Source organism: Heterocephalus glaber, unplaced genomic scaffold (genome assembly GCF_053883595.1).
Source record: "Heterocephalus glaber isolate CG9 unplaced genomic scaffold, H.glaber_assembly_v1.0 deba00001545, whole genome shotgun sequence".
In the NCBI taxonomy this organism is placed as follows: Eukaryota; Metazoa; Chordata; class Mammalia; order Rodentia; family Bathyergidae; genus Heterocephalus; species Heterocephalus glaber.
This window is the reverse complement of record NW_028258338.1, coordinates 249,784-277,586: the sequence shown is the minus strand read 5'-3', so window position 1 is coordinate 277,586 and position 27,803 is coordinate 249,784. Positions and strand designations below refer to the sequence as shown.

Here is a 27,803-nt window from a genome sequence, read left to right as displayed (position 1 = left end):
AGAAACTTTTACTTGCCCCCATTTCTAAGATATAAATTCACTCATTTCTGCCAACGGTGTTCCAACATTCAGAGAAAGAGGTGAGGAGGTGGGGAAAGGGTCACATGGGTGGGAGAGGATTCCAGGTTTCAGGTTTCTCCTCTGGCTGGGCAAGGTCATGGGTCTGAGCTTCTGCATAAAGTGCTGGGAGTGTTGCCTTAAGGTTTGTCTGGAATCCTACCAGCTAGGAAGGTTGTTGGGAACAGCTAACCAATTCATTTCAGGTGGGAAGCTCTCGGCCAGACCTGCGACCCAGCGGCCATTTTCTCACACCATGTCCGTCGCCATCTTCCAGGCAGACAAAGACACACCCCCACCCTCGTCTGATACAGGCAGCGGTCGCCTGCCTGCTCACTAACAGGCACATGCATTTTTAGTTCCAGACAGAAGCCAGCAGACAAGATTTCGTCTTGCTTGTAGGTTATAAGGCCACAGGATCAGATCCGTCACTTTCTTCATTACTTCCGCACCTTCTTCCTTCCCCTTCAGCTGTTTCTTTATCTACCGTGCAGTCAGGAGGCGGGGCGACGAAGGTGAAGAGGGACTAGCTGGCGTGAGCGGTCCAAGCGAAGCCCAGCCCCGCAGAGGACGCACAGTAGGCGGAGCCTTGTGCCGCGAGGCTGGGATCCGGAAGTCGGAGCTTCGCGACTCGCGCGCCTCTCTTCCGCCGTCCTTGTTACACTACTTTCTCCTCTCAGATCTCCGCCGGAAGTGTAGGTAAGAGATTACTTTTCTCTTTTCTCTTGTTGATCGGTCTCTCACCCAGCCTGCTGTGCAGTTTGGATCGTCTGTCTGAGGTTCAATTAGAGATGCTGGCCAGCCTGAAATAAATAAAACGACTGGCTCCAGGGTTGAAGGGCCCAGAAGAGGGGCAAGGATTGCTCTGCAAGTGGAGGTGGCGCTGAATTACACTATCGCGGGGTAGAAGGGTACAGTCCCACCCACACGTAGGAAAGTGTAGACCGCAGACATACTGTGTAGAGAGTCACAGACCTCACTGTGGACCCCATAGGGTCAGTTGCCCTCCGTCCTTCAGGACTGTGAGGCTCCATGCCTCGTTACTCCCTCTGGTGTAGACAGGCGTTACAACCCAACGGGAGTGTGGCGACGTCGCCCACACTGTCTTGGGACAGAATGTCCATTACACAACTGAGTAGCTCAGACCTCTTCCTGTTTAAGACACACTGATTCGGATCGAGGCACATTCTCCATCAGGACAGAAACTTTGATATAACGCCCTCCCTCCAGTCCAATATAGAGGAGCTCAGAAAATCGTAATATACAGGAGGAAACTTAACTTCCCTGATTTGAGACCTTGAGCCCTTTTGTCTCCTCCACTCCTTCGGAGTGACTAATTGATAAAAGTCCCACCCCCACTCTTGCAGAGCCGGTAGATCACTCACTCCTGAAGTGGTTAGAGGCACAGGTCTTAGCCTGTGGAGAACCACTTCCCCCTTCTCCTGGTTAGGATGAGTTCCCATTGTGGAGAATTAGGCCCGACTACTACCCCATAAACAAGTGCTATTTTACTAAATCTGTAATGGCCTACCCCCAAATCATCTCACAATAAACAGAAGCAGACCTTACTTTCTGAAGGTTCAGTTAGATCTGACCCTCTAGAGACCCTCAGGGTAGGGGACTCATTTTCTTCCTCTTGAGGTAGACACAGACCTTTCTAAGGACTCACTATCACCAAATGTAGCCAAGGGCCACTGAAGCAGATATACAGCTCCCACTCCTATAATGTCGAGATGCAGTGACATCACTGATTACCCTACAGTGCAGTGCATGTGGACTCTTGTCTTTACTCAAGGTACAGTAGTTCAGATTTGTTTCTTCTCACCCAGGGTAAAATGACAGATCCTCTCAATGTAGGATAAATCCATTGAATTTGTAATTGTATTGCCTTCTGCTTTCTCACCCCTGACCCGTGCCTGCAACTGGAGCCCCTATTCTCTTCAATGTTAGTGTGCTGCTGCTGACTTCAACCCAGATAAAAGATAAGCAGATAATACCAATCCACCACCCATGGAAAGGTTCAGAATCAGTTCCTTTTTTTTTTTTTGGTATTGGGAATCGAACTCAGGACCTTGCACTTGCCAGGCAGGCATGGTACCACTGACCTAAATCTCCGGCCTCAGAATAGGTTCCTACAAAAGTGTATACACCACTCATTCAAAGCTGCATAATTTTCCACCTTTATTAGTATGGCATTGATGTCATCTCATCTTGAAATCAGTCCTGCCTGTCTATGGTAAAGAGACGCAAGACCATTCATTCCCCTTCCAACAATTTAGAGATACATGGTCCTCAGTTTCTCTTCCATGCAGCAGAGGTGCATATAGCCACTGTGTTAATTTCCATAGTTTCTTTTTGCCTTAGAGTTGAGGGACAGATGGCAGCCCCCCAAATGCCAGGATGCAGACTCTAGCCATACACACAGAGGCACAGATTTTACTCCCTCTAAGATTTTTTTTCTTGAGAAAGGGTCTCACAATGTAGTTCAGTCTGGCCTTGAACTCCCTATGTATCTCAGGTTGGCCTTGAACTGCAGCAATCCTCCTTCCTGAGGCTCCTGAGTGGTGGAATCATAGGCATCTGCCACCATGCCCGGCAGCTCCCCTAAGATTTTGCACAGACCTCAGTCAACATAGACCCTGGTTTTTTGTTTTGTTTTGTACCTTCCAGAGCATGTCGAACTAAGAGACCTGTTCTGAGGCTCTTTTTCCTCAGGGTAGACTCCTCAGATCTATCCCCACTGTCACTTCTTCCAAGGGTAGATGAAACATAGAACACTTTACTTGGGAAAAGACACTGCGTATTATCACCTCACCTCATGAAGAAACAGACCATGCTTGCATGCTCCTCTCAGTATGGAACGGTTTAGAACTAGTCCCTTACCTAGTGCATAATACTATAAGACAGTGGAATAAGGATCAAAGACCCTATTGAATACATTGAGGCACAGACTCCACCCAGGAAGAGAGGTTCAGACCTACCCCTCTCTTTGGGTAATGTGATACTGCCTTTCCTGTGTGCACCGAGCCATATCAGGCTAGCTCCAGTATACCTTCTCCATTTCCCTACTTGTTAGAGCTATTTTGACTTCTTTTTTTGGTGCTTTGAGAGGGTCTTGCTATGTAGTTCAGGTTGGCCTTGAACTCAATATGTAGCCTAAGCTGGCCTCAATTCGTGGTGATCCTCCTGCTTCAGCTTCCCTAGTGCTGGGATTATAGGCGTGTGTCACTCACTACACCTGGCTTATTCTGACATTTTACTTTACCTTTGGGTAGTTGAGAAGGGGGCTTGTGGCACTGTGGTTTCCAGGTCTGTCTTCAAATTGCTGCTTCTATTCTGACAGGAAGAAAGTGGGCATATTTGAACTTACCTGTGTCCAAGCTGGTTGATCATCATGATGAAGTTTAGACACAGTGAGTTTCCTTTTCCTCTTGCTCCTAATCCTGTATTTTCAATGAATAGTCATAGTATTTCACCACAACTTAAAAAATATATTCTTAATATCATTTTTAAAATTAGTACATTTTGTGCTTGCTTTGGCAGCACATATACTAAAATTAGTACATTTTGCAGTACATAATGATTACATTTACTGTGAGGCGTTTGTACATGTACATAACACATCTTATTTTTAGCCCCCTTCCTTTTTCATCCCTCTCTGTTGCCCCCAACTGTTCTTCCCCTTCCCATTTGTAAAAGCTCTATTTCCATTTTTTTTTTTTTGAGACAGGGTCTTGCTATGTAGTTTAGGCTGACCTTGAACTCCTGCCCAAGCCTCCCAAGTGCTGGGATTATAGGTGTGCCACCATGCACAGCTGCTATTTTCATTTTTTCTTCGACTCTTTTTTAAATCCCTTTCTTCCCCCTCCCCCATCTCTTGTTTCCCTTCCCATTTGAAAAGGATCTCCCTATTTGCTGTTACTTATCTTTTATTTTTCTCTTTACTTATGCTTTGTTCACTACAATTTTTAAAAATTGAAGGCTGGCATGGTGGCTCACGCCTGTAATTCCAGCATTTGGGAGGCTGAGGCAGAAGGATCACCATGAGTTTGAGGCCGGCCTGGGCTACATAGTGAGTTCAAGGCCAGCCTGAACTATATAGCATAGCAAGACCCTGTATCAAAAAAAAAACAAAACAAAAAAATTGCTCAGTATGTTATAGATCACTCACCCTGGGTCTTTTACATATCACATCATGCTTTCCTCCTGAGTCTCTTTATAAGTATGTTCCTCATATTCCCATTCCCATTTTACACATGAGAAAATTGAGACTTAGCAAGGTTAAGTGATTTGATCTGAGGCTAATAGTGGTAGATACTATATAGCACTACATAATGTGGCATAACTTTTTTTTTCATAAGTTATTCCTTTATGTTGTACTATATGTTGTACCATGGCTATGAGCATGACCTTTGGAGCCAAACTAGGTTTGAATCTCAGTGGACTCACTCACTTAGCAGTCTGTGTGTGTGTGTGTGTGTGTGTGTGGCCTTAGGCAAGTTGTTTAACTCAATTTTCTTTATCTACAAAGCAGAGGTAATTAATTATAGCATCCATCTACTAGCATTGTTGTGAGGATTTGTTTTTTGTTGGAGACAAGGTTTTGCTGCATTGTCCAGTTGTCCAGGGTGGTCTTGAACTCCTGGGCTCAAGTGAACCTTATTCCTCAGCCTCACAAGTAGCTGGAGTTGCAAGGATTTAATGAGTTTAAAGAGGTAAAATGCTCAGAACAGTGCCTGGCACATAGTAAGCATTCTTTGTGTGTGTGTGTGTGGTTTTTTTTTTGGTTTCGGGAATCCAACTCAGGACCTTGCACTTGCAATGCAGGCGTGGTGCCACTGAGCTACATCCCAGTCCCAACATTCTTTATAAGTACAGTTGTCTCTCTGAATCTGTGGGAGATTGGTTCCAGGACCCCTGGTAGATACCAAAATCAGTGTATGCTCTAATCCCATATATAAAATGGCATAGTACAGTGGATTCTTATTAACTCGATTGGTTCCTGAGGGCTTGTTGTAACTCAATACAACTGAGATCTGGATGTTTACCTGGGTACATGCTATAGATTATATGAGGCAGATGAATCTTCCATTAACCTAATGAACCCAAATTGTTTGTATGTCAGGCTGGTTGTAACTTGAGGGTCCACTGTATTTGCATATAACCTGCACATATCCTCCTTTACATTTTAAATCCCCTGTAGATTACTTATAATATCTACTACAATGTAAATGCTCTGTGAACAATTGTTATGTTCTTGTTTAGGAAATAATGACAAGGAAAAAAATTGTACATTGGACCTTTGACTTATGAACTCAATTAGTTCTCAAGGGCTGGTTGTAACTTAAGTTGGTCTATTGAAGGCTCAGGCTCCTCTACAAAGCCTTCAGAGTCTCCTGTGTACAGGCAGATCTCAGTGTCCTTATAGACATTGGCTTAGGATTTCTCAATTGACCCCATACAGGAAAGGATGCTGTAATGTTCCTTCCAGAATACTTTAAGGCATAAATCTGTATCTGAGACCATGTGGAAATGCAAGTGGCCAGCCTTGGGTTTGTAACTCAAGACTTTGTTCATAAGTTAAAACTAAAATTCCAGTTGTAAACCAAGTTATTTGTATGTCAGGCTGGTCGCAACTCGAGGGTCCACTGTACATGTTCAGTACAGACACAGGGTTTTTTAGTTACTGTTTATTTAAGACAGGGTCTTGCTATGTAGTGCAGACTGGCCTTAAACTCACTATGTAGTTGAGGCTGGCCTCCACCTCTCAGTGATCCTCCTGCCTCAGCCTCCTGAGTGCTGGGATTACAGGTGTTTGTCACCATGCCCCTAGCCTTTTGGATATTTTTGAACTGCAGATGGTTGAGTCCATGGATGTGTAACCCATGGATATGGAGGGTCAATTTTACTGGCTTAAAAAATTCAGACTCCTTACTTCTTTTTGGAATTTCCTGCCTCATAAGGTGCATTCATTATGCTGACACCAAATTGTTTTCTGACCTCTCTGAGCTTTGGAATTTTCTTAACTGTTGGACAGACCGTGTGAATCAGTTGCTACTTTTTAGCCTTCAGGACTCCTGCCTCATCCTTCAGTTGGATAATTCCTACTTTCCAGATTTTAACTTATACAGCACTTCTTCTGGGAATCCTCAGTTAACCTCCTTCCTTGATTTCCACTCTGTACCCACAGGGACTGGGGCTATTGACGCTGTGCAATCAGGTCTGTCTTCACTACTATACTGTCTCATCCACATCTGATTCGTCATTGACTCAAGGGCCCAGCATGAGCAAGCATAGTTTTTTGGCACTGTGTGCCAGGCACTGTTGTCTCAGTAATGCTGACTCAGTTTCCCCTCTTCCCACCATGATGCCTACAGCCTAGGAGGAGAAGACGAGTCACACAGATTCTTCCTAAAAAAGGGAAGGCAAGGACATCAGGACAGGTATACTTCTGGGCTTCCCTGTCTTTATCCTGCCATAGTCCACATGGGAAATGATGACATTTAGATCACACATTCAGTAGACTTGATGAGAATTGTACAACCTAGTGACCCTGTATTCTATGTGAATGGTGGCCATGCCTATGTAGAGCTTGGTAAAAAAAAAAAAGAATTTTTTTTTTATATAATCATAAGAGATTTCATCATGAACCAGACTATGTTAATACCCAAAACAAAGAATAATTTTTACACGGTACACATGACAAATGAACAAAAGTATACTTACTTAGGAACATTTAAAATCAGATGATAATAAAAATACTGATAGTGGGCCAGGGATTTAGCTCAGTGGTTCCGCCACCTGCCTCACAAGTGCAAAGACCTGAGTTTGATCAGTACCAAAAAAAAATACTGATAGTGAAGTCAAGTGTGATGATGTACACCTGTAATCCCAGCACTCTGGGAGGCTGAGGCAGGAGGATTTTAAGTTCATGTCCAGCTTGGGTATCTTAAAGAGACCCTGTTTCAAAAAAAAGGGGAGGAGGCTGAGGATGTAGCTCATTGTGAAGGCCCTGGATTCAGTCCTCAATACTGCAAAAGAAACAATCTGTTGATGAAAAAGACAGTAACTCATGAAATAAAGTGGGATATATGTATACATAGGTATCCTGTCAATTTAAAAAATGAAGTACACGAAAAGATTATTTGGAAAAACTATTAGATGGAAAGATTTCTAGGATATTTTGTTTTGTTTTGACTTTTGGTTTTTTTATACAGGGTCTCACTGTATAGTTCGTGGCCTTGAACTCACTATGTAGCCCAAGCTCATGTGATCTTCCTCAGCCTCCCGAATGCTGGGATTACAGGCATGTGCCACCATGATCGGTGTTCTAGGATTTGTTAAATGAATAAAAGCAAGTTGCCAACAGGACTACACTATATTACCTTTTATGGGAGAAAATGGGGATAAATAAGATTGTGTTAGTATTTGCATAAAGAAACTGCATGATACCCAATAAATAAAGTGAGTGGGGCATGGTGGTGCATGCCTGTAATCCTGTCACTCAGGAAACTGAGGCAGGAGGGTTGTCATGAGTTTGAGACCAGGTTGGGTTACACAGTGAATTCAAGGCCAGCTTGAACTACATAGTGAGACCCTGTCTCAAAAAAACAAAAAAAAAGTGGCATGGGGGACTACAGTGGATAGGGACAAGTACGGGGTTGGGGGAAAGCCTCTTAAAATATACTTTTTTTGGCCATGCTGAAGATTGAACCTAGGCAGAGCTTTACATGTGGTAGGCAAGTGATCTACCACTGAGTTATACCCTCAGTCTCAAAACATTCTTTTATTTTTGCTTTTTTTCCCCACACTTTTAATTTTGGAGCCATGTGATGATTACCTGTTATAAATGAAGAAGAGTGGGTTGAGGGTATAACTGGTAGAGTGCTTGCCTTAGCATGTGTGAAGCCCTGTGTTTGATCCTCAGCACTGAAAAGAACCTCCTACATTAGTGGAGGAATTGTGAAAATTAAGTAGATAAACTTCACATGTGCCTACACAACAAAGACCTTCACTGGTAAGTTGCAACTATAGTAATGAGTAGATTAAGTGACTGATTGCTGGGCGAAATGAGGGAAGGTGCTGTGTGTTGTAGTTACCTGTGATCTAGGATGGCCTAGCACCCAAATAATAATTAAATCTGGGAAGGTAATCAGTCCTGCAAAGAGTGTTCAAATGGATTTTTTTGTAGTGCTGGGGATCGAACCCAGGGACTTACGTGTGCTAGGCAATTGCTGTACCACTGAGCTGCATCCCTCAGCCCTACAATTTTATTCACTTTTTTTTGTACCGAAGATCGAGCTCAGAACCTTGTGCTTGCGGGGCAGGTGGTGGCACCACTGAACTAAATCCCCGGCCTCCTAATACAATTTTAATGGTTGTAATTTATTGTGTGTGTGTGTGTGATTTTTTTTCCCTGGTACTGGGGCCTGAACCCAGGACCTTTACACTGAGCTATGTCCTAAACCCCTTTTAAGAATTTTTTTTTTATTTTGAGACTGGGTCTTGCTATGTTGCTAAGTTGCCTGGGCTGGGCTTAAATTTGCAATCCTCCTTCTTCAGCCTCCAAGAATGCTGGGATTGCAAGCATGCACCACCATGCCTGACTTTGAGTGGTTATTTAAAGGGGGACTGTTTTATTACTTAGTTTATAAATCGTCAGTGTTGGTGGTGACAGGTAATCCATAGAAGCAGCCTGCCTGCCTTCTGGCTAGTTGATAAACAGTGGTAAAGGTATCTAGTGGGGTGGTGGAGGGGCAAGGGAATTGAGGCGTTTTGCAAAAGTGCAATTGTAGTGATAGCCTAAGGGGTATTAGCTGGACCTGGAGGAAAAAGGAGTGGGTGATGAATCAGGAACTGAATAGAGGATTCAGGTTTCTAGGAGGTTGGATAGATGAGCTTGAAATTAGACATTTTAGATATACGTAATGATAACATTCATCATAGGAAATTTGTACCTGCTCATGGTATATCTTGCTTTTTTCCCATTCTCTTCCCCTCCCTTCAACCCCTCTTGCCCTTGTTTTTCTCAGTTATTCTTTTTTTTAAAATAAATTTTATTTTATCCCATTTCCCCCTCAACCCTCAGTACTTTTTGAAACAGAGAAATCTGACACATTCTCATTCATTATAACTATTATGTCTGGTCAAATTTCTCCCATCTTATTTTATATTTATTTTTTGTTTCCTCTTTTTATTCCTTTATTTTTTGCTAAACTGACCAAGTTTTTAAATAATACTCCATCAGTAATTAAAGTTACACTAGGAATTGCATTCATATTTATAACAAACGTAATTGAACTTGTATTTTCCTGTCATTTTGCAAATGTCAAATAGTAGCTGTTTTCATCCTACACTTCTAGAGTGAAACCTCTGGCATGCTTTCAAACCTTTGCTTTCCTAATGCCCATTGCTTGATTCTTTGTTGTAATTGGTATTTTAGTTCTGATCTATTTTTTATAATATGCTTCCTGGATATTAAGAGTCTTTTTGTTTGTATATTATAGTTCTTAGCCACATCACTAGCTCTCTTTCTTAGGCTTAATGATCACTTGAAATAGATTTCATGTCTACTATTATGTGTTTCCTTTATATTGAGCTCTTTATTCTGATTTAACTTTTGTATGTATATATGTATATATGTATGTATTTATTTAGAGACATGGTCTCGCTATGTAGTTCAGGCTGGCCTTGAACTCACTATGTAGCCCAGGCTGGCCTTAAACTCAAGGTGATCCTCCTGCCTCAGCTTCCCAAGTTCTGAGATTACAGGTGTGCACCACCATGCCCGGTTTAGGAGCTTTCTTTGTTGTTAAATCTTTTTTCCCCCCAGTGCTAGGGATTGAACCCAAGGCCTTACACATGTGGCTCTACAACTGAGCTACACCCTTTTTTTTTTTTTTACATAATTTTTTTTTTGAGCCAAGGTTTCACTATGCAATTCAGGCTGGCCTCAAACTCGCCAACATGCCCGTCAGCACGCTTGTTAATTTTTGTTTTGTTTTGTTTTGGGGTTTTTTTTTGGTGTTTTTATTTTTTCTTCTTTTATTGGTACATTTTAGGTATACAACACACTCACATTTCTCAATGGGAACTTGTACCTCCACGTGATGCACCTTGGTTCCCATTTTTTCCCCATTCCCTGCACTCCCCTCACCCCTCCACCCTTCCCTATTTACAAAGACTTTGTTTCCATTTTTTCCGTTTTTCATAATCTTTCCCCTCCCTTCCCTCCTTTCCCCCACCCCTTTGGACCTTTTCTTCCTATTTCACATTCTCAACTATTCATTCTAATCATTGGTACATTTTAGGTACACAATATAATGACCTTCATCATTGGACATTTGCACCTTTACATAATCTCTCTTGGTTCTTATTTTTCCCACTTCCCCTATCCTTCCTTCAACCCCTCCATCCCTCCCTATTTACAAAGACTTTGTTTCCATTTTTTCATTTTCTCATATTAATTCCATTCCCTTCTCTCCTTTCCCCTACCCCTCCCACTTCCCCTTCCCCTTTGTCCCTTTTCTTCCTATTTCACATTGCCTATTATACCTTTTAGTCCTTATTTACACTTTCAGTTTCTCATACTAGAGAAACTATTCCATATTTACACATGTGTGTCCTATTTATTTCACTTAAGAGTATCACCTCAATGTGCAACCACTTAGCTGTAAATGTCTCTAATTTCTCATTTTTTATGGCTGAGTAGTACTCCATTTCATTAAAAAACACATTTTCTTTATCCAGTCTCCAGTTGATGGGCATTTGGGCTGTTTCCAAGTTTTAGCTATTACACATTGTGCTGCTATGAACTTGGGCCCACATATATCACTGTGGTATGATTCTTTTAATTCTTTGGGGAAGATACTCAGCAGGGGAATAGCTGGGTCAAATGGGACTTCCAGTCCTAGTTCTTTGAGGTATCTCCATACTGAGTTCCACAGTGGTTGCACCAGTTGACCCTCCCACCAGCACTGGATCAGGGTTCCTCTTTCCCCACAGCCCTGCCAGCATTTGTTATTGGTTGATTTCATGATAGCAGCCATTCTTTCTGGAGTGAGGTGAAATCTTAGCATTGTTTTCATTTGCATCTCTTGAATGACCAATGATGTTGAACATTTTTTCATGTATTTATTTGCTATTTCTACTTCTTTGTCTGAGAAATGTCTGTTCATTTCAGATGCCCATTTTTGGATTGGGTCTTTAAATTTGAGAGGTCCGAAGAAGATCATTCTTATAATAGTAGGTGGGATGAGATAGCAGGCTAATAAAGAAGTTGTCCTTTGCTGGGGATTTAGCTCAGTGGTTCTGGCACCTGCCTTACAAGCGCAAGGCCCCGAGTTTGATCCCCAGCACCAACAAAACAAAACGAAACAGAAAAAAAAAAAAGAAGTTGTCCTTCCTCCAGGTTAAACCTTCCTCTTTTTTTTATTACTACTCAGGAAGTTTTCAGCTTCATGAGACCATTGAGTCCCCAACTTGTGATCAGAGGCAAACCAGAGTTATGTTTCTGCATGCCATAACCTGCTCACAAGCAAGGTGGGATTGGGCCTTAGACAACCATAGTCATACTTTAATTATGAAATAATTAAAAAAAAAGAAATAATTTTTCCCAAAAAATTATGTAGAATGGCTTTTGACAGTGATTATTGAGGTAGTGCAAAAGAAGTCACCTTGAAGCCCTTTCTCCAAATGCACAGGCACAGAAACCAGAGAAACGATGGTATTTTATTGAATTAAACACAGGCCAGCTTTCCATCGAAACTGGACAAGCAGATGGCGAATGCTTGAAGTGGGCAAAGAGGGAAGCAGAAGTCCATGGTGAATGTATCTGTAGCCACAGGGCCGAACTGCAGCACCACTTTGTCAGCTGTGAGAAAAATCAGAATTTGAGCCTTAGCCACAGCCCCTCAGGCCCCCACTTCTAAGATGCAGACACGCAGCCACCTAAGCTAGGAAGCTGTTATAGTTTGGGTCTAGATGTCCCCCCAAAGCCTCATGTGGTCATAGGCCTGATCTAGAGTGTGGGAAGCTGGAATTGATTCATGATGCAATGCTAGGCTCAAGGGTACTAGGATTAAGGGGGTGAGTGTTATCCACCCTAAGTAGTCTGAACAAGATAAGAGGGGCAGAGAGACGCTGTTAACTCTCCTTACCATTGCTGCCTTGTGTGTGCCATGTTGTTTCTGCCCTGGCATCCCTGTTTGTCGCCCCTGCATTGGAGTTGGCTGATTATGGATTGAAACCTCTATGAACTGTAAGCCAAATAAACCCCTTCCCCTTTAACTCCGGGTGTCTGGTATTTTGGAGAGAGAAGTAACGCAGAGGCGCTCTGGGGACTGTGATCTACAATTCCCAGGAAGCATTGCAACAAGAAGGCGGCCTAGGCAAGCTCTCAAGTGCTGATGGGAGTAGTAGTTCTTAGGCGCTGATGCCCCCTGACCCGGGAAAGGCAGATCCCAGGAGCTCACGCGTGTTGGGGTTGATGATCTGTAAGTTCTTGACCGAGGCTCGAGTCACTCGCCTGTGAAAATTGAGCATGAAGGCGTCGCTCTCATCGCTCCACACCAGTGGTTTGTTTTGCAGCAGGACCAGCCCCTGCCTGACGCCCCTTTGGAAGCGACTCAGTATGGATTCGTCTTCCTTTGAAGGTAAAGTAGGGGGCGTGGCGCGTTAGCCTCCACCTGCCATCTTTACCCCTTAGAACACTGGAGTTTTGTGCGTAGTCTTCATTCCCAGGCACAAGGGTCTGGCAGAGTCCCCCAGACTTGGGAATGGGATGTGCAGCCTACCAGCCCCCTCCTCTCGGCAGCTAGGACGCCAGCTTCTTGTCCTCCGTGAGAGATTTCCGACCTTCGGAACTTACGGTTTCTGTCTGGACCCTGATTCTCTGGTTGTGGCTGTTGATTTCTGGGATGATCACAGTCATTTATCGAGGCCCCCGGGCCCCCCAGACATTGGGCTCCTGGGAGTATTAGATTCCAGTTGTGCTGGCTCTGTCTCCTCTCCCACCCCGCCTCATTCATATTCCTTCTCAGTCTCCCTCCCCTACCCCCTCACACTTCCTTGCGGGGACACTTAAATAGCACACAGCTCCCAGCTCCTGTCTAATCTGGGTCTTATCCAGGTGCGAGTTTTTCTCTTCAGGATTCAACCCATCTTCGAAAATTACAAACCTGGTGCCCAAGATATTGGACCTGACTTTGCCCACAAAGTTGTTCCCATCCCGGGATAGGTCCATTGGGTCCAAGGAGATGAGATAATTGGAGGTTTTGCTCCACTTTCTCTTTCCCAGCCAGGAGGAAGTGCTTCCAGCTGTTGGCTGCCTCTAGGTAGAGGTAGTACACGGGGAAAAGGCCCTTCTCCACGCCCCTCTGGTCCCGGCGGATGCAGCACTGCACCCTGCGGCCCTCCTGTGGCGGCCGAAGCATGTACTCCTTCAGGTCCTCGCCTGGCTGAGGGCCCGGAGCCAGAGGTGGCGAGCTGGCCACACTCCACACATCGCGGCTGACTTAGCCTTCCAGGGCCCTGGGCACTGCCTCGTCCACTCCTTGGGAGTTCATTCCCACACAGTAGGACTCTTCATTCTCTTCCAGGTCTATGTCCTAGCTCATGCCAAATTCAAAGTTGAGGGAGAAATGTGGGCTCAGCCTTGCCAGCTAGTGATTAGCCAGGCCACCAGCTCAAGGTCATACACACACACACACACACACACACACACACCTTTTTTTGGGTGTTTTTGAGACACGGTCTCACTGTGTAGTTTGGGCTGGCCTTAAACTCACTATGTGGCCTAGGCTGGCCTCGAACTTGCGATGATCCTCCTGTCTCAGCCTCCTGAGTGCTGGGATTACAGGCATATATCATCGTGCCTGGCACCCTTGTTAATCTTGGTGCTCTATGCACTGGTTCAGTCTGGTTTTTTTTTTGTTGTTGTTGTTCTTTTTGGTACCAGGGATCGAATTTGGGTCCTTGCACTTGCGAGGCAGGCGGTAGAACCACTGAATACCCCAGCCCCACCTGTCCAATCTGAAGCCTCAAGTTATCTTCAGTTTGAGTAACTGTCATGGTTTGTTTGTTTGTTTATTTTTGAGACAAAGTCTAGCTATGTACTTCAGGCTGGCCTTAAAATCACTATGTGGCCCAGTCTGGCTTTGAACTTGTGGTGAACCTCCTGCTTCATCCTCCCCAGTGCTTTGATTACAGGCATGTTCCACCATACCTGGAGCATATTTTTAGTCAGTGATATTAGAGTCTTTTCTCCAAGACTATGCTCTTCATATTTAGAGAAACTTCTCTAAAAATAGACTATAGAAATGAAGATAGTCTTGAGTTTGGGGAACCATTGTTTCTCACACTGTTCCTTTGATGTATCTTTTAAATTTCTTTAAGGATTTGCATGTGTTTAGTTCTGTTTCCTTTATCCTGGGGGCATCACAGGAAATTTTTAGAAAAGGCACCTTTGTTGTGTAATGCCCACATTCATTTTTCCACATTTAGCTTTTAGGAGTATGTTTTTTTTTTTTTTTTGAGACAAGGTCTTGGTATGTAGTTCAGGGTATCTTTGAACTCACTATGTAGCCCAGGCTGGCCTCAAACTTGCAGAGATTCTCCAGCCTCAACCTTCCAAGTGCTGGGATTACAGGGATGTGCCACCATTCTTGCCATTTTAGGAATATTTTTTTTTTTTTTTATGTTTTTGGTACCAGGGATCGAACTCTGGACCTTGCACTTGCAAGGCAGGCGGCGGAACCACTGAGCTAAATCCCTGGCCCAGGAGTATTATTTTGATGAATTAATTTTAATTTTATGAGTATATATTAAACAATGTGTACTTTTTTTTCTTTTTATGAGACAAAGTTTCGCTGTGTGCTTCAGGCAACAATGTGTATTTAACAGGAAAATAAAATATCAATAAAATACTAAATTTTTAATATATAATGAATATTTAGAATAAACATCAACATTTTCAATATTCAACTGTTTACCTGCATACAAGATCTAAAAAAAATAATAGAAATAAATTTTTATGTGAACTACAATAAAATTAGAAACAAAACTCTTCCACAGAAATAATCTTTGCTTCAATTAACATGCATAAGGCAGTCTTCACACTTGAGAACAGCATGTTCCATACACAAGTCTCCCACTGACAGCATGTATGCTTAGCTTTCCTGTTTGGCAGGCCGTGCTTGTCACCTCTCTAGTCTCTTTTTTTTAAAATTTCTTTTTGAAGGAAAAGATTTATTGATAAATTTTATATATATATATATATATATATATATATATATATATATGATAACATTCATCATAGGGAATTTGTACCAGTGCATGATATATCTTGCTTTTTTTCCCGCATTCCCCCCTTTCCCTTTTGTACAAAAGCTTTGCTTCCATTTTTTCTTTAAATTTTCTTTACTTTTTTTTTCTTGTCCCTTCTTTCCTTCCCCCTCCTCCCTCCCGTGTTCCTATTCTCATTTCAACATTTTCTTCCCATTTCCCAGTATCTATTACACATTTTGGTCCTTATTTCCACTTTTGGTTTCTTACACCAGAGAAACTATGTGGTATTTAAATGTGTGTCTGATTTATCTCACTTAAGAGTAGAATCTCAAGGTGCATCCATTTAGCTAGAAATGTTTGAAGCTCATCCTTTATGACAGAGTAGTACTCCATTGTATAAAAAAACCATGTCTTCCTTATCTATTCATCCAGTAATGGGCATCTGGGCTGTTTCCAAGATTTAGTTATTACAAACTATGCCACTATAAACATGAGTGTGGATATATCGCTGTGGTATGATGCTTTAAATTTTGGGGGGAAGATACCAAGAAGAAGAATACCGGTGTCAATCGGAACCTCTAGTTTTAGTTTTTTTGGGCAATCTCCACACTGATTTCCACAGTGGTTGCAGTAGTCGACACTCCTACCAACAGTGGAGAAAGGTTCCTTTTTCCCACCACCCTTCCAGTATTTGTTATCATTTGATTTCTTGATAGCAGCCATTCTTTCTGGAGTGAGATGGAATCTCAGCATTGTTTTAATTTGCATTTCACAAATGACCACTGATGTTGAACATTTTTTCATATGTTTATTTACTCTTTCTACTTCTTCATCTGAGAAGTGTCTATTTCAGATGCCCATTTTTGCACTGGATCTTTAAATTTTGGGGGTGTGATTTTTTTGAGTTCTTTATATATTCTAGATAATAGTCCTTTGATGAATAGATGCTAAAATTTTTTCCCATGTTGTGTGTTGTATCTTCACTCTGTTGGTGGTTTCTCTTGCTGTGTAAAAGCTTTTTATTAAGATGAGATCCCAGTTGTTGATTCTTTGTAGTATTTTGCATGCAGTCTGAGTTTTGTTTATGAAATCTGGCTACTCCTATGTCCTCAAGCATTCTACCTATTCTCTATTCTAGCAGATGTAGTATTTCCATTTTAATATTTAGATCTTTGATTTGTTTTGATTTTAGTTTAGTGCATGGTGAAAGATATGGGTCTAGTTTTAATCTTTGGCAAGTGGAAACCCAGTTTTTCCCAGCACCATTTATTAAAGAAACTAACTTTCTTTCAGTGAAGGTGTTTGGCTCTTTTGTCAAAGATAAGGTGACTGAGTGTGTCTGTAGGTGTTTGTGCATCTTCTAATCTGTTCCATTGGTCCTCAGGTCTGTTTTTTGTGTTTTTTTTTTTTTGCCAGTACAATGCTGTTTTTAGCACAGTAGCTTTGTAGTATAATTTTACATCAGGGATTTTGATGCCCCCTGCCTTGCCTTTGTTGCCCAGAATTGCCTTTGCTATTCTAGATATCTTCTGATTCCAAATGAATTTTAGGATTGTTTTCTCTAATTCTGTGAGATATGCTGTTGGAATTTTGATTGGGTTTGCATTAAATTTGTATAACAGTTTTGAAAGCATGGCCATTTTCACTATATTGTTCTTCCTACCCAAGAACAAGGGTTAACTTTCCATTTTCTCATATTCTTTTTGATCTCTTTTTTCAGAGTACTGTAGTTTTCAATGTAGAGGTCTTTTACTTCCTTGGTTAGATTGATTCCTAGATATTTCATTTTTTTGGATGCTATTGTGAAAGGTGTTGTTTCTTTAATTTTTCTCTCAGTGAGTTTGTTATTTTTGTACAGGAAGGCTATTGATTTTTGGGTGCTGACTGTACCCAGCTACACTACTGAATTTGGTTATCAAATCTAGAAGTCTTTTGGTGGAGTTTTTGGGTTCTTCTATGTAGAGTATCATGTCACCCACAAATAATGATAATTTAACTTTTTTCTTATTGTTATTCCTTTCATTTCTTTGTCTTGTCTAATTGCTGTGGCTGTTTCTAGAACTATAATGAATAAGAGTGGTGACACTGGACATCCTTGTCTTGTTCTTGGTTGTAGAGTGAAAGCTTTCAGTTTTTGTCCATTTAGTATGATGTTGGCTATTGGTTTGTAGTACATGGCTTTTATCAGATTGAGGTAAAGACCATCTATTCCAATTTTCTGTAGGGGTTTTATCACGAATGAGTGTTGGGCTTTCTCAAATGCTTTTTCTGCATCTATTGAGATAATCACATGGTTTTTGTCCTTGGTTCTGTTGATATTAAGTATTGTATTTTTTGATTATGTATGTTGAATTGTCCCTGCATCCCTGGGATGAATCTTTCTTGGTCATAGTGTATAATCTTTTTGATGATTTGCTGCATTCTGTTTGCCAGTATCTTATTAAGGATTTTTGCATCTATGTTCATTAGGAAAATTGGCCTGTAGTTCTTTTTTTGGTTGGATCCTTCTCTGGTTTTGGTATGAGGGTAATACTTCCTTCAGGAATGAATTTGGGAATACTGATTGCCTCCCTTTCATTTTCATTAAAGAGCTTTAGAAGTATTGGCATTAGGTCTTCTCTAAATTTCTTGAAGAATTCAGCAGTGAATCTGTCAGGGCCTGGGCATTTTTTTGCTGGTAGTTTTTCTTTTTCTTTTTTTTTTTTTTGAGACAAGGTCTCACTGTGTAGTTCAGGCTAGCCTTTAACTCACTGTGTAGCCCAGATTGGCCTCAAACTCGTGATAATCCTCCTGTCTCAGCCTTTTTAATCACATCATCAATTTCATTGACTGATATTTTTCTTTTTAGAATTTTTATATATTCTTGATTTATGTTTGGTAATTCATATATATCTCGGAATCTGTCCATTTCTTCTGTGTTTTCCATCTTGTTAGAATACAGGTTCTTGAAGTAGGTATTGATCTGGATTTCTGCAGGATCTGTTGTTTTCATTCCTAATTGCATGGATTTGAGTCTTTCCTTTTTTTGTTTTGTTGTTGTTTTTTTTTTTTTTTTTGGTACGGGGATTGAACTTGGGTCCTTGGGCTTGCATAGCAGGCCTTGAAACCACTGAGCTAAATCCCCGGCCCAATCTGTTTCTTTTGATTGGTGAATTGAAACCATTTATATTGGTGGTTATAACTGATATGTATTTGTTTTTTTTTTTTTTTGTTCCGGGGATCGAACTCAGTTCCTTGACTTGTGAGGCAGGTGGCACCACCACTGAGCTAAATTCCCGGCCCCTCTCCATCAAGTTTGAAAGGTAGTTTTGCGGTCCGCGGTGGGCGGCGTGAGCAGCTGCCCCGGCGGAGCTTGGAGCCCCCGAGTCGGTTCTGAGTGCGCCCTGCGTCCAGAGTGGCGGGGCGGCAGTGGCAGGAAGGGTGGAGGCGCTCCGGGCTTCTGTTCTGTCACCGAGGAGGCCTACCCCTCCCCAGCCCCGGGCCAATGGGGTGGGTGAGGCGAAGGCATACAGAGCCAGATGTCCTGGTCACTAGCTCTAGTTTTTCCAGAGTGACAAGTGGTTACAAGTCCTTGCTGCCTTCCCTTAGGAATTAGCAATATGCACCAGGAAAATGCTTCTAGAAGAAAAACAATTGAGATTCACATACAGATGTCTTCATATTGAGTTCCAGAACTGAAAGAGAAGTTGGAGGTCTCCATCCATTCATCTGCTTCACACATCCCAACAGAGAAAATGAAGCCCTCTTCTGAAATGAAAGTTATTTTGCTCAGGACCACATTTCATTTCTGCACAAGGGACAGTTGAAACAGAGGCAGAACAGGAAAGAGGACAAAAAACAAATGAAGTGATAGGAAGAGAAACGGAAAGATACAGCACAAGAAGAATATCCATCAGAAAGAGAACAAGTATTGGGCCGGGGATTTAGCTCAGTGGTTTCGACGCCTGCTCTTCAAGTGCAAGGACCCGAGTTTGATCCCTGGTACCAAAAAAAAACAAACAAAAAAGAAAGAACAGTATAGATTTAGTTACAGATAATGAAAGGGCCAAGAGCCACCCTCAGTCACAGGAGAGTAGATGTAGAGATACAGGTCCTGCAAGCTGCATTCACAAGAGCTGAAACAGGAAGAAGGATGGAACACACAGGGAAAAGTGGAATGAGGCATACAAAAAGAAAGAAAACAGTCTTTCACAGGATAGTATCCCTTTTAGGCTAGCACCAAGAAAAGCCATATTGCATTTAAAGAAATATGGCACAGCCAGGCATAGTGGTGCATGCTTGTAATCCCTGCTACTTAGGACTCTGAGGCAGGAGGATCACAAGTTCAGCCAGGCATGGTGGCACATGCCTGTAATCCTAGCATTTGGGAGACTAGGAGGATCCCTGCGAGTATAAGGCCAGCCTGAACTACATAATGAGACCCTGTCTCAAAAACAGAAAACAAATAAGCAGAAAGTAAAACTTAAGTTTGGGGCCAGCCCGGACAACTTAGTGAGACTATCACAACAGTCTCCACTCCCACATTAAATGGAGAGGGAGGAAGGAGGTATGGTGATGCACACCTGTAATCCTGGCACTCAGAAGGCTAAGGCAGGAGGATCACCTCAAGTTTGATGGCAGCCTGGGCTACATAGTTCAAGGCCAGCCTAAACTACATACTAAGACCCTGTCTCAAAAAAACAACCAACCAAATTCTATACATACATACGTACATACATAAAAACGATTCCTCCACCTGCCTCACAGCATGGCTGGGAGAACTAGGTGAGAATATTTTTAAAAATACGTATTAGGGGGCCGGGGATTTAGCTCAGTGGTTCCGCCACTTGCCTTGCAAGCACAAGGACCCGAGTTCAATCCCTGGTACCAAAAAAAAAATACATATTAGGGCTGGGAATTTAGCTCAGTGGCACTGTGCCTGCCTTGCAAGTGTAATGTCCTGAGTTTAATCCCCGGTACCAAAAAAACCCATATTAAACTATATGCTGCACATTAAAAAAAAAAAAGAAAGATAGTTTTGCGGGCCTCATCAATCTAGGCTGGGGTTTTCTTTTAGGGCTTGAAATACTTCAAGCTCTCCTTGGCTTGAGGGTTTGTTTTGAGAAGTCTTCTGTGGTTCTGATGGGCTTTCTTTATAGATTATTTGTTTCTTTTCTCTAACAGCTTTTAATATTCTTTTCTTGCGTTGAATTTCTGGAGCATTTACTATTTTATGCCTTGGTGTAAATGTTTTTGATCATGGCTAATTGGAGTTCTATATGCTTCACTTATCTGTATGTCACATTCTTTTTCTTTGCTTGGGAAGTATTCTGCTATTACTTCTGTGAACAGTTTTTTATGTCATTTACGCCATCTCCTGCTTTTTTATTGACTCTGATCAATCTTATGCTGTTATTTTTTGCATCATCCGGCAGGTATTGATTTGATTTTTTGTTGTCTCTTGCTATTTTTAAGAAATATTTCTTTTCATGATTGCTAACCCTGTCTTGTATATCTGATGTTCTGTCCTCACATTGGCTCATTGTGCTGCATGTACTTTCAATGAAATTTTTAAATCTCCTGGATAGCTGTTTGAATGTGTTTCATGGATTCTCTTTCTTTCCTATGTTGGGCATTCATGATTTCTATCGTTTTCCTAAGCTCTATTTTTTATCTGTCTGTGGTCAAGAGTCCCTAACCATGTCTTTCATTATATTCACCTTGTCTGTAGTTTTCTGAGAAATTAAATCTGATTTGATTTTTTCTAGTGCCTCATGCATTTGCTTTGTTACTTCCCATGTTTCCACTTCAGAGAGTCTAGATGGGTGGCTTTTAGATTGTTCCACCTCATTGACCCTTGGGTTTGCCTTTGGTGAGGGGGAAGTCTGAGCTTACATCTTGGAAAATGGTCTTCTCATTTTTCTTTTTTGTTTGTTTGTTTTTGTTTAATTCCTGAGTTGATGCTTGTAAATTGCTTATGGCAGGTAGCTTTATTGCTAGTATTGAGAACCCTTAGGAAATGACTGCTTCTCAGAGGTATCTTCCAGGTGTAGCTGGCTCTTGGGTTTTCAGCCTGTTGCAAGATCTTACCTCTTTAATTTATTGGAGATGAGAGGTTGCTGCCTACTTGGCCCAGCCCCCTGTTCTTTGGCACTGTCCTGTAGTTTTGTTTTTTTTTTAAGACCCGTAGACAATCTCAGTCTTGGCATATGAGGAAGAACAATTATGTCACCTTGGCTAAAGTAGTACTATCAGTAATAACACTAGCGCCAAACACAGCCTATTAAATGACAAACTGTGGTAGGTATTAACTTGCCACCTTTAACTGTATGAATTATATTTGTGGTTATATAACAAAATGTAAAAATGAACCACAAAATTGTATACAGTAAATATGCTCTCAATGTGGCGATTTTACACTCAGGTGAGAAAATGTAAAAGGGGTTAGGTGGACAAATAGAGAAATAGAAGAAGAGGAAGGGATTAAAAGTAAGGCTGGAGGATAAAGGATGATTTTGTGAACTTTGGGAAACTTGTGAAGAACACAGGAGGGAAAGAGAAAAGAAAAATAAAAACAAGAACAGAACAACAGCAATAACAAAACTAGCAATAATGTTCACACTCATATAAAAAGAAGAGCAAACAAGAAAAAAGAAAACAAGACAGAAACAAAAAAATCAAGAAAAGAAAAAGAAGAAAGGGAAAAAAATGTCCACTTCAGGATGTTTCTCTGCTGTCACTGATAGACAGAATGGGCAGACAGGGCCCAGGTCCTTGTTGATAAATCCCTGCAAGCCAGCCTTAGGTTTATGGTGGGGGAGTGGAGAATGCCAGTAAGCTTGTACTTTTAGTTCTACTGAAGTTCAGGTTGGTTTCTGCTGTGAGACTGGATCCCGATTTGTTTAGCCTGCAACACTCTGCCTCCCGCTCGCTTGAACTCAGCTCCTTGCCTGCTTGAACTAGACTCCTTGACCTCCGGCCTGATTGAACTTGTTTCTGCCTTACCTGAACACTGGGAGCTGCTAATTGGAGCCAGCCTGCAGCTGCTGTTAAGTTTCTAGTTCAGGTGGCCCCTCTCCAAGATGGCTACCAGCCAGTTGCCCTCTCCTGGGGTACCTCTGAACCTGAATAACTCAACAGCCACTGCTGTCCACTGTGTTCACTGCTACATTCCACTTTTCTCCTTGGAGGCCTCTGGTGTCAACAGTAGTCACTGTGCCTGTGCAGGTATGAGCTGCTGCTTCCATGCAGTGAGTCCAAACTGAGGGAGAAAGTGCCGCTTGCCACCTCCTTCTGCATTGGGGTCTCTCTCTTTGCTCTCCCATGGTCTTCAGTTCTTGCTTCAGATCCTTGCTGGGTCCCAGGTACCCATTTCTGTCCTTTGTATCTTCCTAACGTTGCTATATTCCAGTGTTTGAACACTAAACCTTGGAGAAGCCGTTTCTCTGCTGTTCACTCCTCCATTTTCCTGGAAGCCCAATTAAATCTACTTTAAAATATGTATTAAAATCAGTTGTCTCCCCCCGACCCCTGTACTGCAGATCAAAGTTAGGACCTTATGCTTTCAAGGCAGGCATAGTGCCACTGAGCTAAATCCCTGACCCTTCTGGTTTTCTCTATTGTGAACATGCAACATTTTTTCAGGAATCTTGACTTTGTTCTTTGAATATTTCCTATGCTGGTCAGCTGGTGTTATTTTAGCAAATGGGTAACTTGTGAAACAATGTCAAATGTCACATTTGGATTACTTTTTAAATAGATACAACAAGTCTGTTCAGAAAGTCATATGGTTTATTACTGCAGGAAAAAGACCTGGTGGCTGTGTTCCATGATAAATTTCTAAATTTAAGGTATAAAATGTCTTTGCATCTACCAAGGCATATATATTTATACCATGTTTGGAAGGTTTACTTGGCATATATTGCTGAAAGCTTCAACATCTATGAAATGATGCAAGTTGTCAGTTGTCATATATTCAGATGGTGTATAAATTGCTTGACAGTTTGAAACAAAACTTTCAGCAAATGAGTGAATAGTGGCCAAATTGTTGGACTTTTTTCTTTCTTGGTGGGTGTTTTTGTCATTAAAATGTCGACAATTTTGGAGGAAACCAGATCTCTTGAGTGTCATTATTGTTCTAAAAATCTCAATGCTACATCTGTCACTTCTCCATAAATCCTTTAGATTCTGATTATTAGAATGACAAAGTCCTAAGGTCATACCAGGGAGGAAATTATAAAGATAAGAGCAGAAATCAATTCGGTGGAGACTGAGAGAATGATACAAAAAAATCAGTGAAGCCAAGAGTTGGTTCTTTGAAAGAATAAACAATGAGAAAGGAAAGAAAAGGCCCAAATCCATACAATTAGGAATAAAAAGGATGAAATTACAACAGACCCAGCAGAAATCCAGAGGGTCACCAATAACTACTTCGAGAACCTATACGATGGAACCTATAAGATGGAAAACAGAAGAAATGGACAGATTCCTAGATACATATGAATTACCAAAGATGAATGAAGAAGATCTAAAAATCCTAAACAACCCAATATCAACCAATGAAATTGAAAACGTAATTAAAAACTTACCAACTAAGAAAAGCCCAGGTCCTGATGGCTTCACTGCTGAATTCTACAAGACATTTAGAGCGGAACTACTGCCACTACTATTTAAACTCTTCAATGAAATTGAAAGGGAAGCAATACTCCCAAATTCATTCCTGGAAGCAAGCATCACCTTGATCCCCAAAGCAGAGAAAGACCCAAACGAAAAAGAGAACTACAGGCCAGTCTCACTAATGAACACAGATGCAAAAATCCTTAAATAAGATACTGGCAAATAGAATGCAGAAGATCATCAAGAATATCTTATACCCTGACCATGTGGGATCCATCCCAGGGATGCAGGGATGGTTCAACATATGCAAATCAATCAATGTAATACACTATATCAATAGAGCCAAGGACAAAAACCATATGATTATCTCCATAGATGCAGAAAAAGCATTTGACAAAATCCAACACACATTTATGATAAAAACCCTACAAAAAATTGGAATAGATGGTCTCTACCTCAATGTGATAAAAGCCATCTATGAAAAACCAACAGCCAATATCATACTAAATGGTCAAAAACTGAAATCCTTCACACTAAAATCAGGAACAAGACAAGGATGTCCACTATTGCCACTCCTGTTCAATATAGTTTTGAAAACATTAGCCATGGCCATTAGACAAGAGAAAGAAAAGGAATAAAGATAGGAAATGAAGAAGTCAAATTGTCATTATTTGCAGATGACATGATGCTCTATATAGCAGACCTCAAGAACGCCACCAAAAGTCTTCTGGACTTAACCAAATTCATTAAAGTAGCTGTATACAAGATCAACACACAAAAATCAATAGCTTTCCTCTACACAAACAACAGACTCACAGGGAAAGAAATAGGGCAAACAGTTCCTTTCACAATAGCATCTAAAAAACTGAAATACCTAAGAATCAACCTAATGAAAGAAATCAAAGACCTCTTCTCTGAAAACTATAGCACTCTGAAAAGAGAGATTGAAGATGATATCAGAAAATGGACAGACATACCCTGTTCCTGGGTAGGAAGGATAAACATAGTGAAAATGGCCATACTTCCAAAAGTGCTATATAGATTCAATGCAATCCCAATTGAAATCCCAGCCGCGTACTTCACAGACCTTGAGGAAACAATCCAAAAATTTATTTGGAACAAGAAGAATAGCAAAAGCAATTTTAGGTAACGGAGACATGGCAGGGGGTATCAGAATCCCCAACTTGAAGCTATACTACAAAACTACTGTGACTAAAAACAGCATGGTACTGGCAAAGAAACAGACCTGAGGACCAGTGGAACAGATTAGAAGATGCAGAAACAACACCAGACACACTCAGCCATCTCATCTTTGATAAAGAAGCCAAACACCCTCACTGGAGGAAAGATAGCCTCTTTAATAAATGGTGCTGGAAAAACTGGGTTTTGACTTGCCAAAGATTAAAACTAGACCTATATTTCTTGCCATGCACTGAACTAAAATCAAAATGAATTAAAGATCTAAATATTAAAAGAGAAATGCTGAATTGGCTGAAAGAGAGTTTAGGTAGAACTCTTGAAGACATTGGTGTAGGAAAAGGTTTTATGAACAAAACCTCAGTTGCCCGTGAACTATCACAAACAATCAACAAGTGGGATCTCTTATTAAAAAGCTTCTGCACAGCAAGAGAAACCACCAATAGTGTGAAGAGACAACGTACAATGTGGCAAAAAGTCTTCACCTGCTGTTTCTCAGACAAAGGTCTACTATCTCAAATCTGTAAAGAACTTAAAAAAATCAGACCTCCCAAATTTAAAGACCCAATCCAAAAATGGGCACCTGAAATGAACAGACATTTCTCAGACAAAGAAGTAGAAATAGCAAATAAACATATGAAAAAATGTTCAACATCACTGGTCATTCGAGAGATGCAAATGAAAACAACACTGAGATTCCACCTCACCCCAGAAAGAATGGCTGCTATCATGCAATCAACCAATAACAAATGCTGGCAGGCCTGTGGGGAAAGAGGAACACTGGTCCACTGCTGGTGGGAGTGTAGACTGGTGCAACCACTGTGGAAATCAGTATGGAGATACCTCAAAGAACTAGGACTGGAAGACCCATTTGACCCAGCTATTCCCCTGCTGAGTATCTTCCCCAAAGAATTAAAAAAATCATACCACAGTGATATATGTGTACCCATGTTCATAGCAGCACAATCTGTAATAGCTAAAACTTGGAAGCAGCCCAAATGCCCATCAACTGGAGACTGGATAAAGAAAATGTGGTTTTTTTAAATAAAATGGAGTAGTACTCATCCATAAAAAATGAGAAATTTGAGACATTTATAGCTAAATGGATGCACATTGAGGCCATACTCTTAAGTGAAATAAATAGGCCACACATGTATAAATACCAAATAGTTTCTCTAGTGTGAGAAACTGAAAATGTAAATAAGGACTATAAGGTATAATAGATAAGGTGAAATAAGAAAAAGGGCAAAGGTGAAGGGGAAGTGGGCGGGGTAGGGGAAGAATGGAATTAATATGAGAAAATGAAAAAATGGAAACAGTGTTTGTAAATAGGGAGGAGTGGAGGGGTTGAAGGGAGAGCAGGGGAAGGGGGAAAAATAAGCACCAAGAGAGATTATGTAAAGGTGCAAATTTCCAATAATGAATGGCATTATATTGTATACCTAAAATGTACCACTAAAATAATATTAAAAAAAAGAATAATAAAGTCCTGTTATTAAGGATTTTCGCTTAGATTTTGGGGTGTCATGAGAAATATATTTTTGAGTATTACTATTTTTTTTTTTTTTTTGGTACTGGAGTTCAAACTCGGAACCTTCTACTTGTGAGGCAGGCGGCAGAACCACTAAGCTAAATCCCTGGCTCTTGAGTATTACTATTGATGCATGTAGAATGTTTTCTTGCATTTCATTATCAGTGTATTTTAAAACATCTTATAGCATATTGTCCATTACAATTTATAACATTTTGTGACCTAATTCTAACATTGGATCATTCAATCATATATGACTATTTTGTAACATTTGACTAGTCAAACATTTATTTACATTTCTGTTTTCTTCCTCATCTGAATCAAGGTCTTCATTCTGTACTTCTCTGTCATATCTTGCTAACTTGGCTTACACGATGCAAGTCACCATCGGTAGCCGAGTCACCTGATCACTTACTTTCAACCTCCTCCCAAAGTTGTAAAAGCGGATTTTCATGCAACATTGTACTGAATTGAGCTAATGCTACAAGAAAAATCAAAATAACATTTAATAAAAAAATATAAATACACAAAAATGTAGCTGCATAACATGGGTTAAACTCACCCATTTACACTTTTACATGAGTGTATACATGTTCGTGGTATCAAGTGATTGAACAGAAATATTGCTTCCTATATTTTCCCAGTGCAGCTGCTGAGATGCACAGCTGGCTATTGTCCTGCTAAAGTACATATTTTCATTAGAAAAGTATGATATGATGGTCTGTGACCCAGTATGAGGAACTCAAGGTTTTGCTTCAGTGACATCCATTCTTTGTCTGTGTAGAGCCTGTTCTTTGTGTAGTAATCTTGAGCTGTTAATATATTTGTATTTATCCTGTCCTTTCAGAATCTCCTTCCTCTGTAGGAATTCCTTTTGCCCTCTTGAAGGTGGTGAGAATTAAGGGAAACCATACTTTCCCAGGAAGCCATCTGTTATCCAGGGGATAACAGATGAAGACTTCTCCTTGACATGGGGAGGAGCCCTCTTATGTTCCTGGGCTTTGTTGAGGCCTGATTGGAAAACTGGGAGTTCTTTCCTCCTAGGATCCAGTTTAAGTGAGCAGGTTAAGTCCCCTGGGAGGCAACAGCAGCAAGGCACATTCCTTTCTGCATATGCTAAGGGACTCTATCCAGGCTT

At 41.1% G+C, this 27,803-nt stretch overlaps 1 protein-coding gene and 1 pseudogene across 13 annotated transcripts in view; one reads left to right on the top strand and one right to left on the bottom strand.

Moving 5' to 3' along the window:
• Positions 1 to 599: 599 nt before the first annotated feature.
• Positions 600 to 27,803, top strand: part of Gnl3l (G protein nucleolar 3 like) — a 119,473-nt gene continuing 92,269 nt past the window's right edge. For 3 of the 13 annotated variants that reach the window (XR_015442381.1, XR_015442382.1, XR_015442383.1), the window contains exons 1-3: positions 634 to 756; positions 3,401 to 3,470; positions 12,646 to 12,710. Coding sequence is in view for 5 of the 13 variants with exons in the window: in XM_087189638.1 (XP_087045764.1) it covers positions 12,689 to 12,710 (22 nt within the window). In the remaining 8 variants the exon portion in view is untranslated. Of the gene's footprint in view, positions 757 to 3,400; positions 3,471 to 12,630; positions 12,711 to 27,803 lie in introns of all 13 variants that reach the window. The other 10 variants (XM_087189638.1, XM_087189637.1, XR_002391828.2 and 7 more) reach the window with 7 other exon arrangements.
• LOC147824400 (tubby-related protein 2-like) lies at positions 13,094 to 14,127 on the bottom strand (annotated as a pseudogene).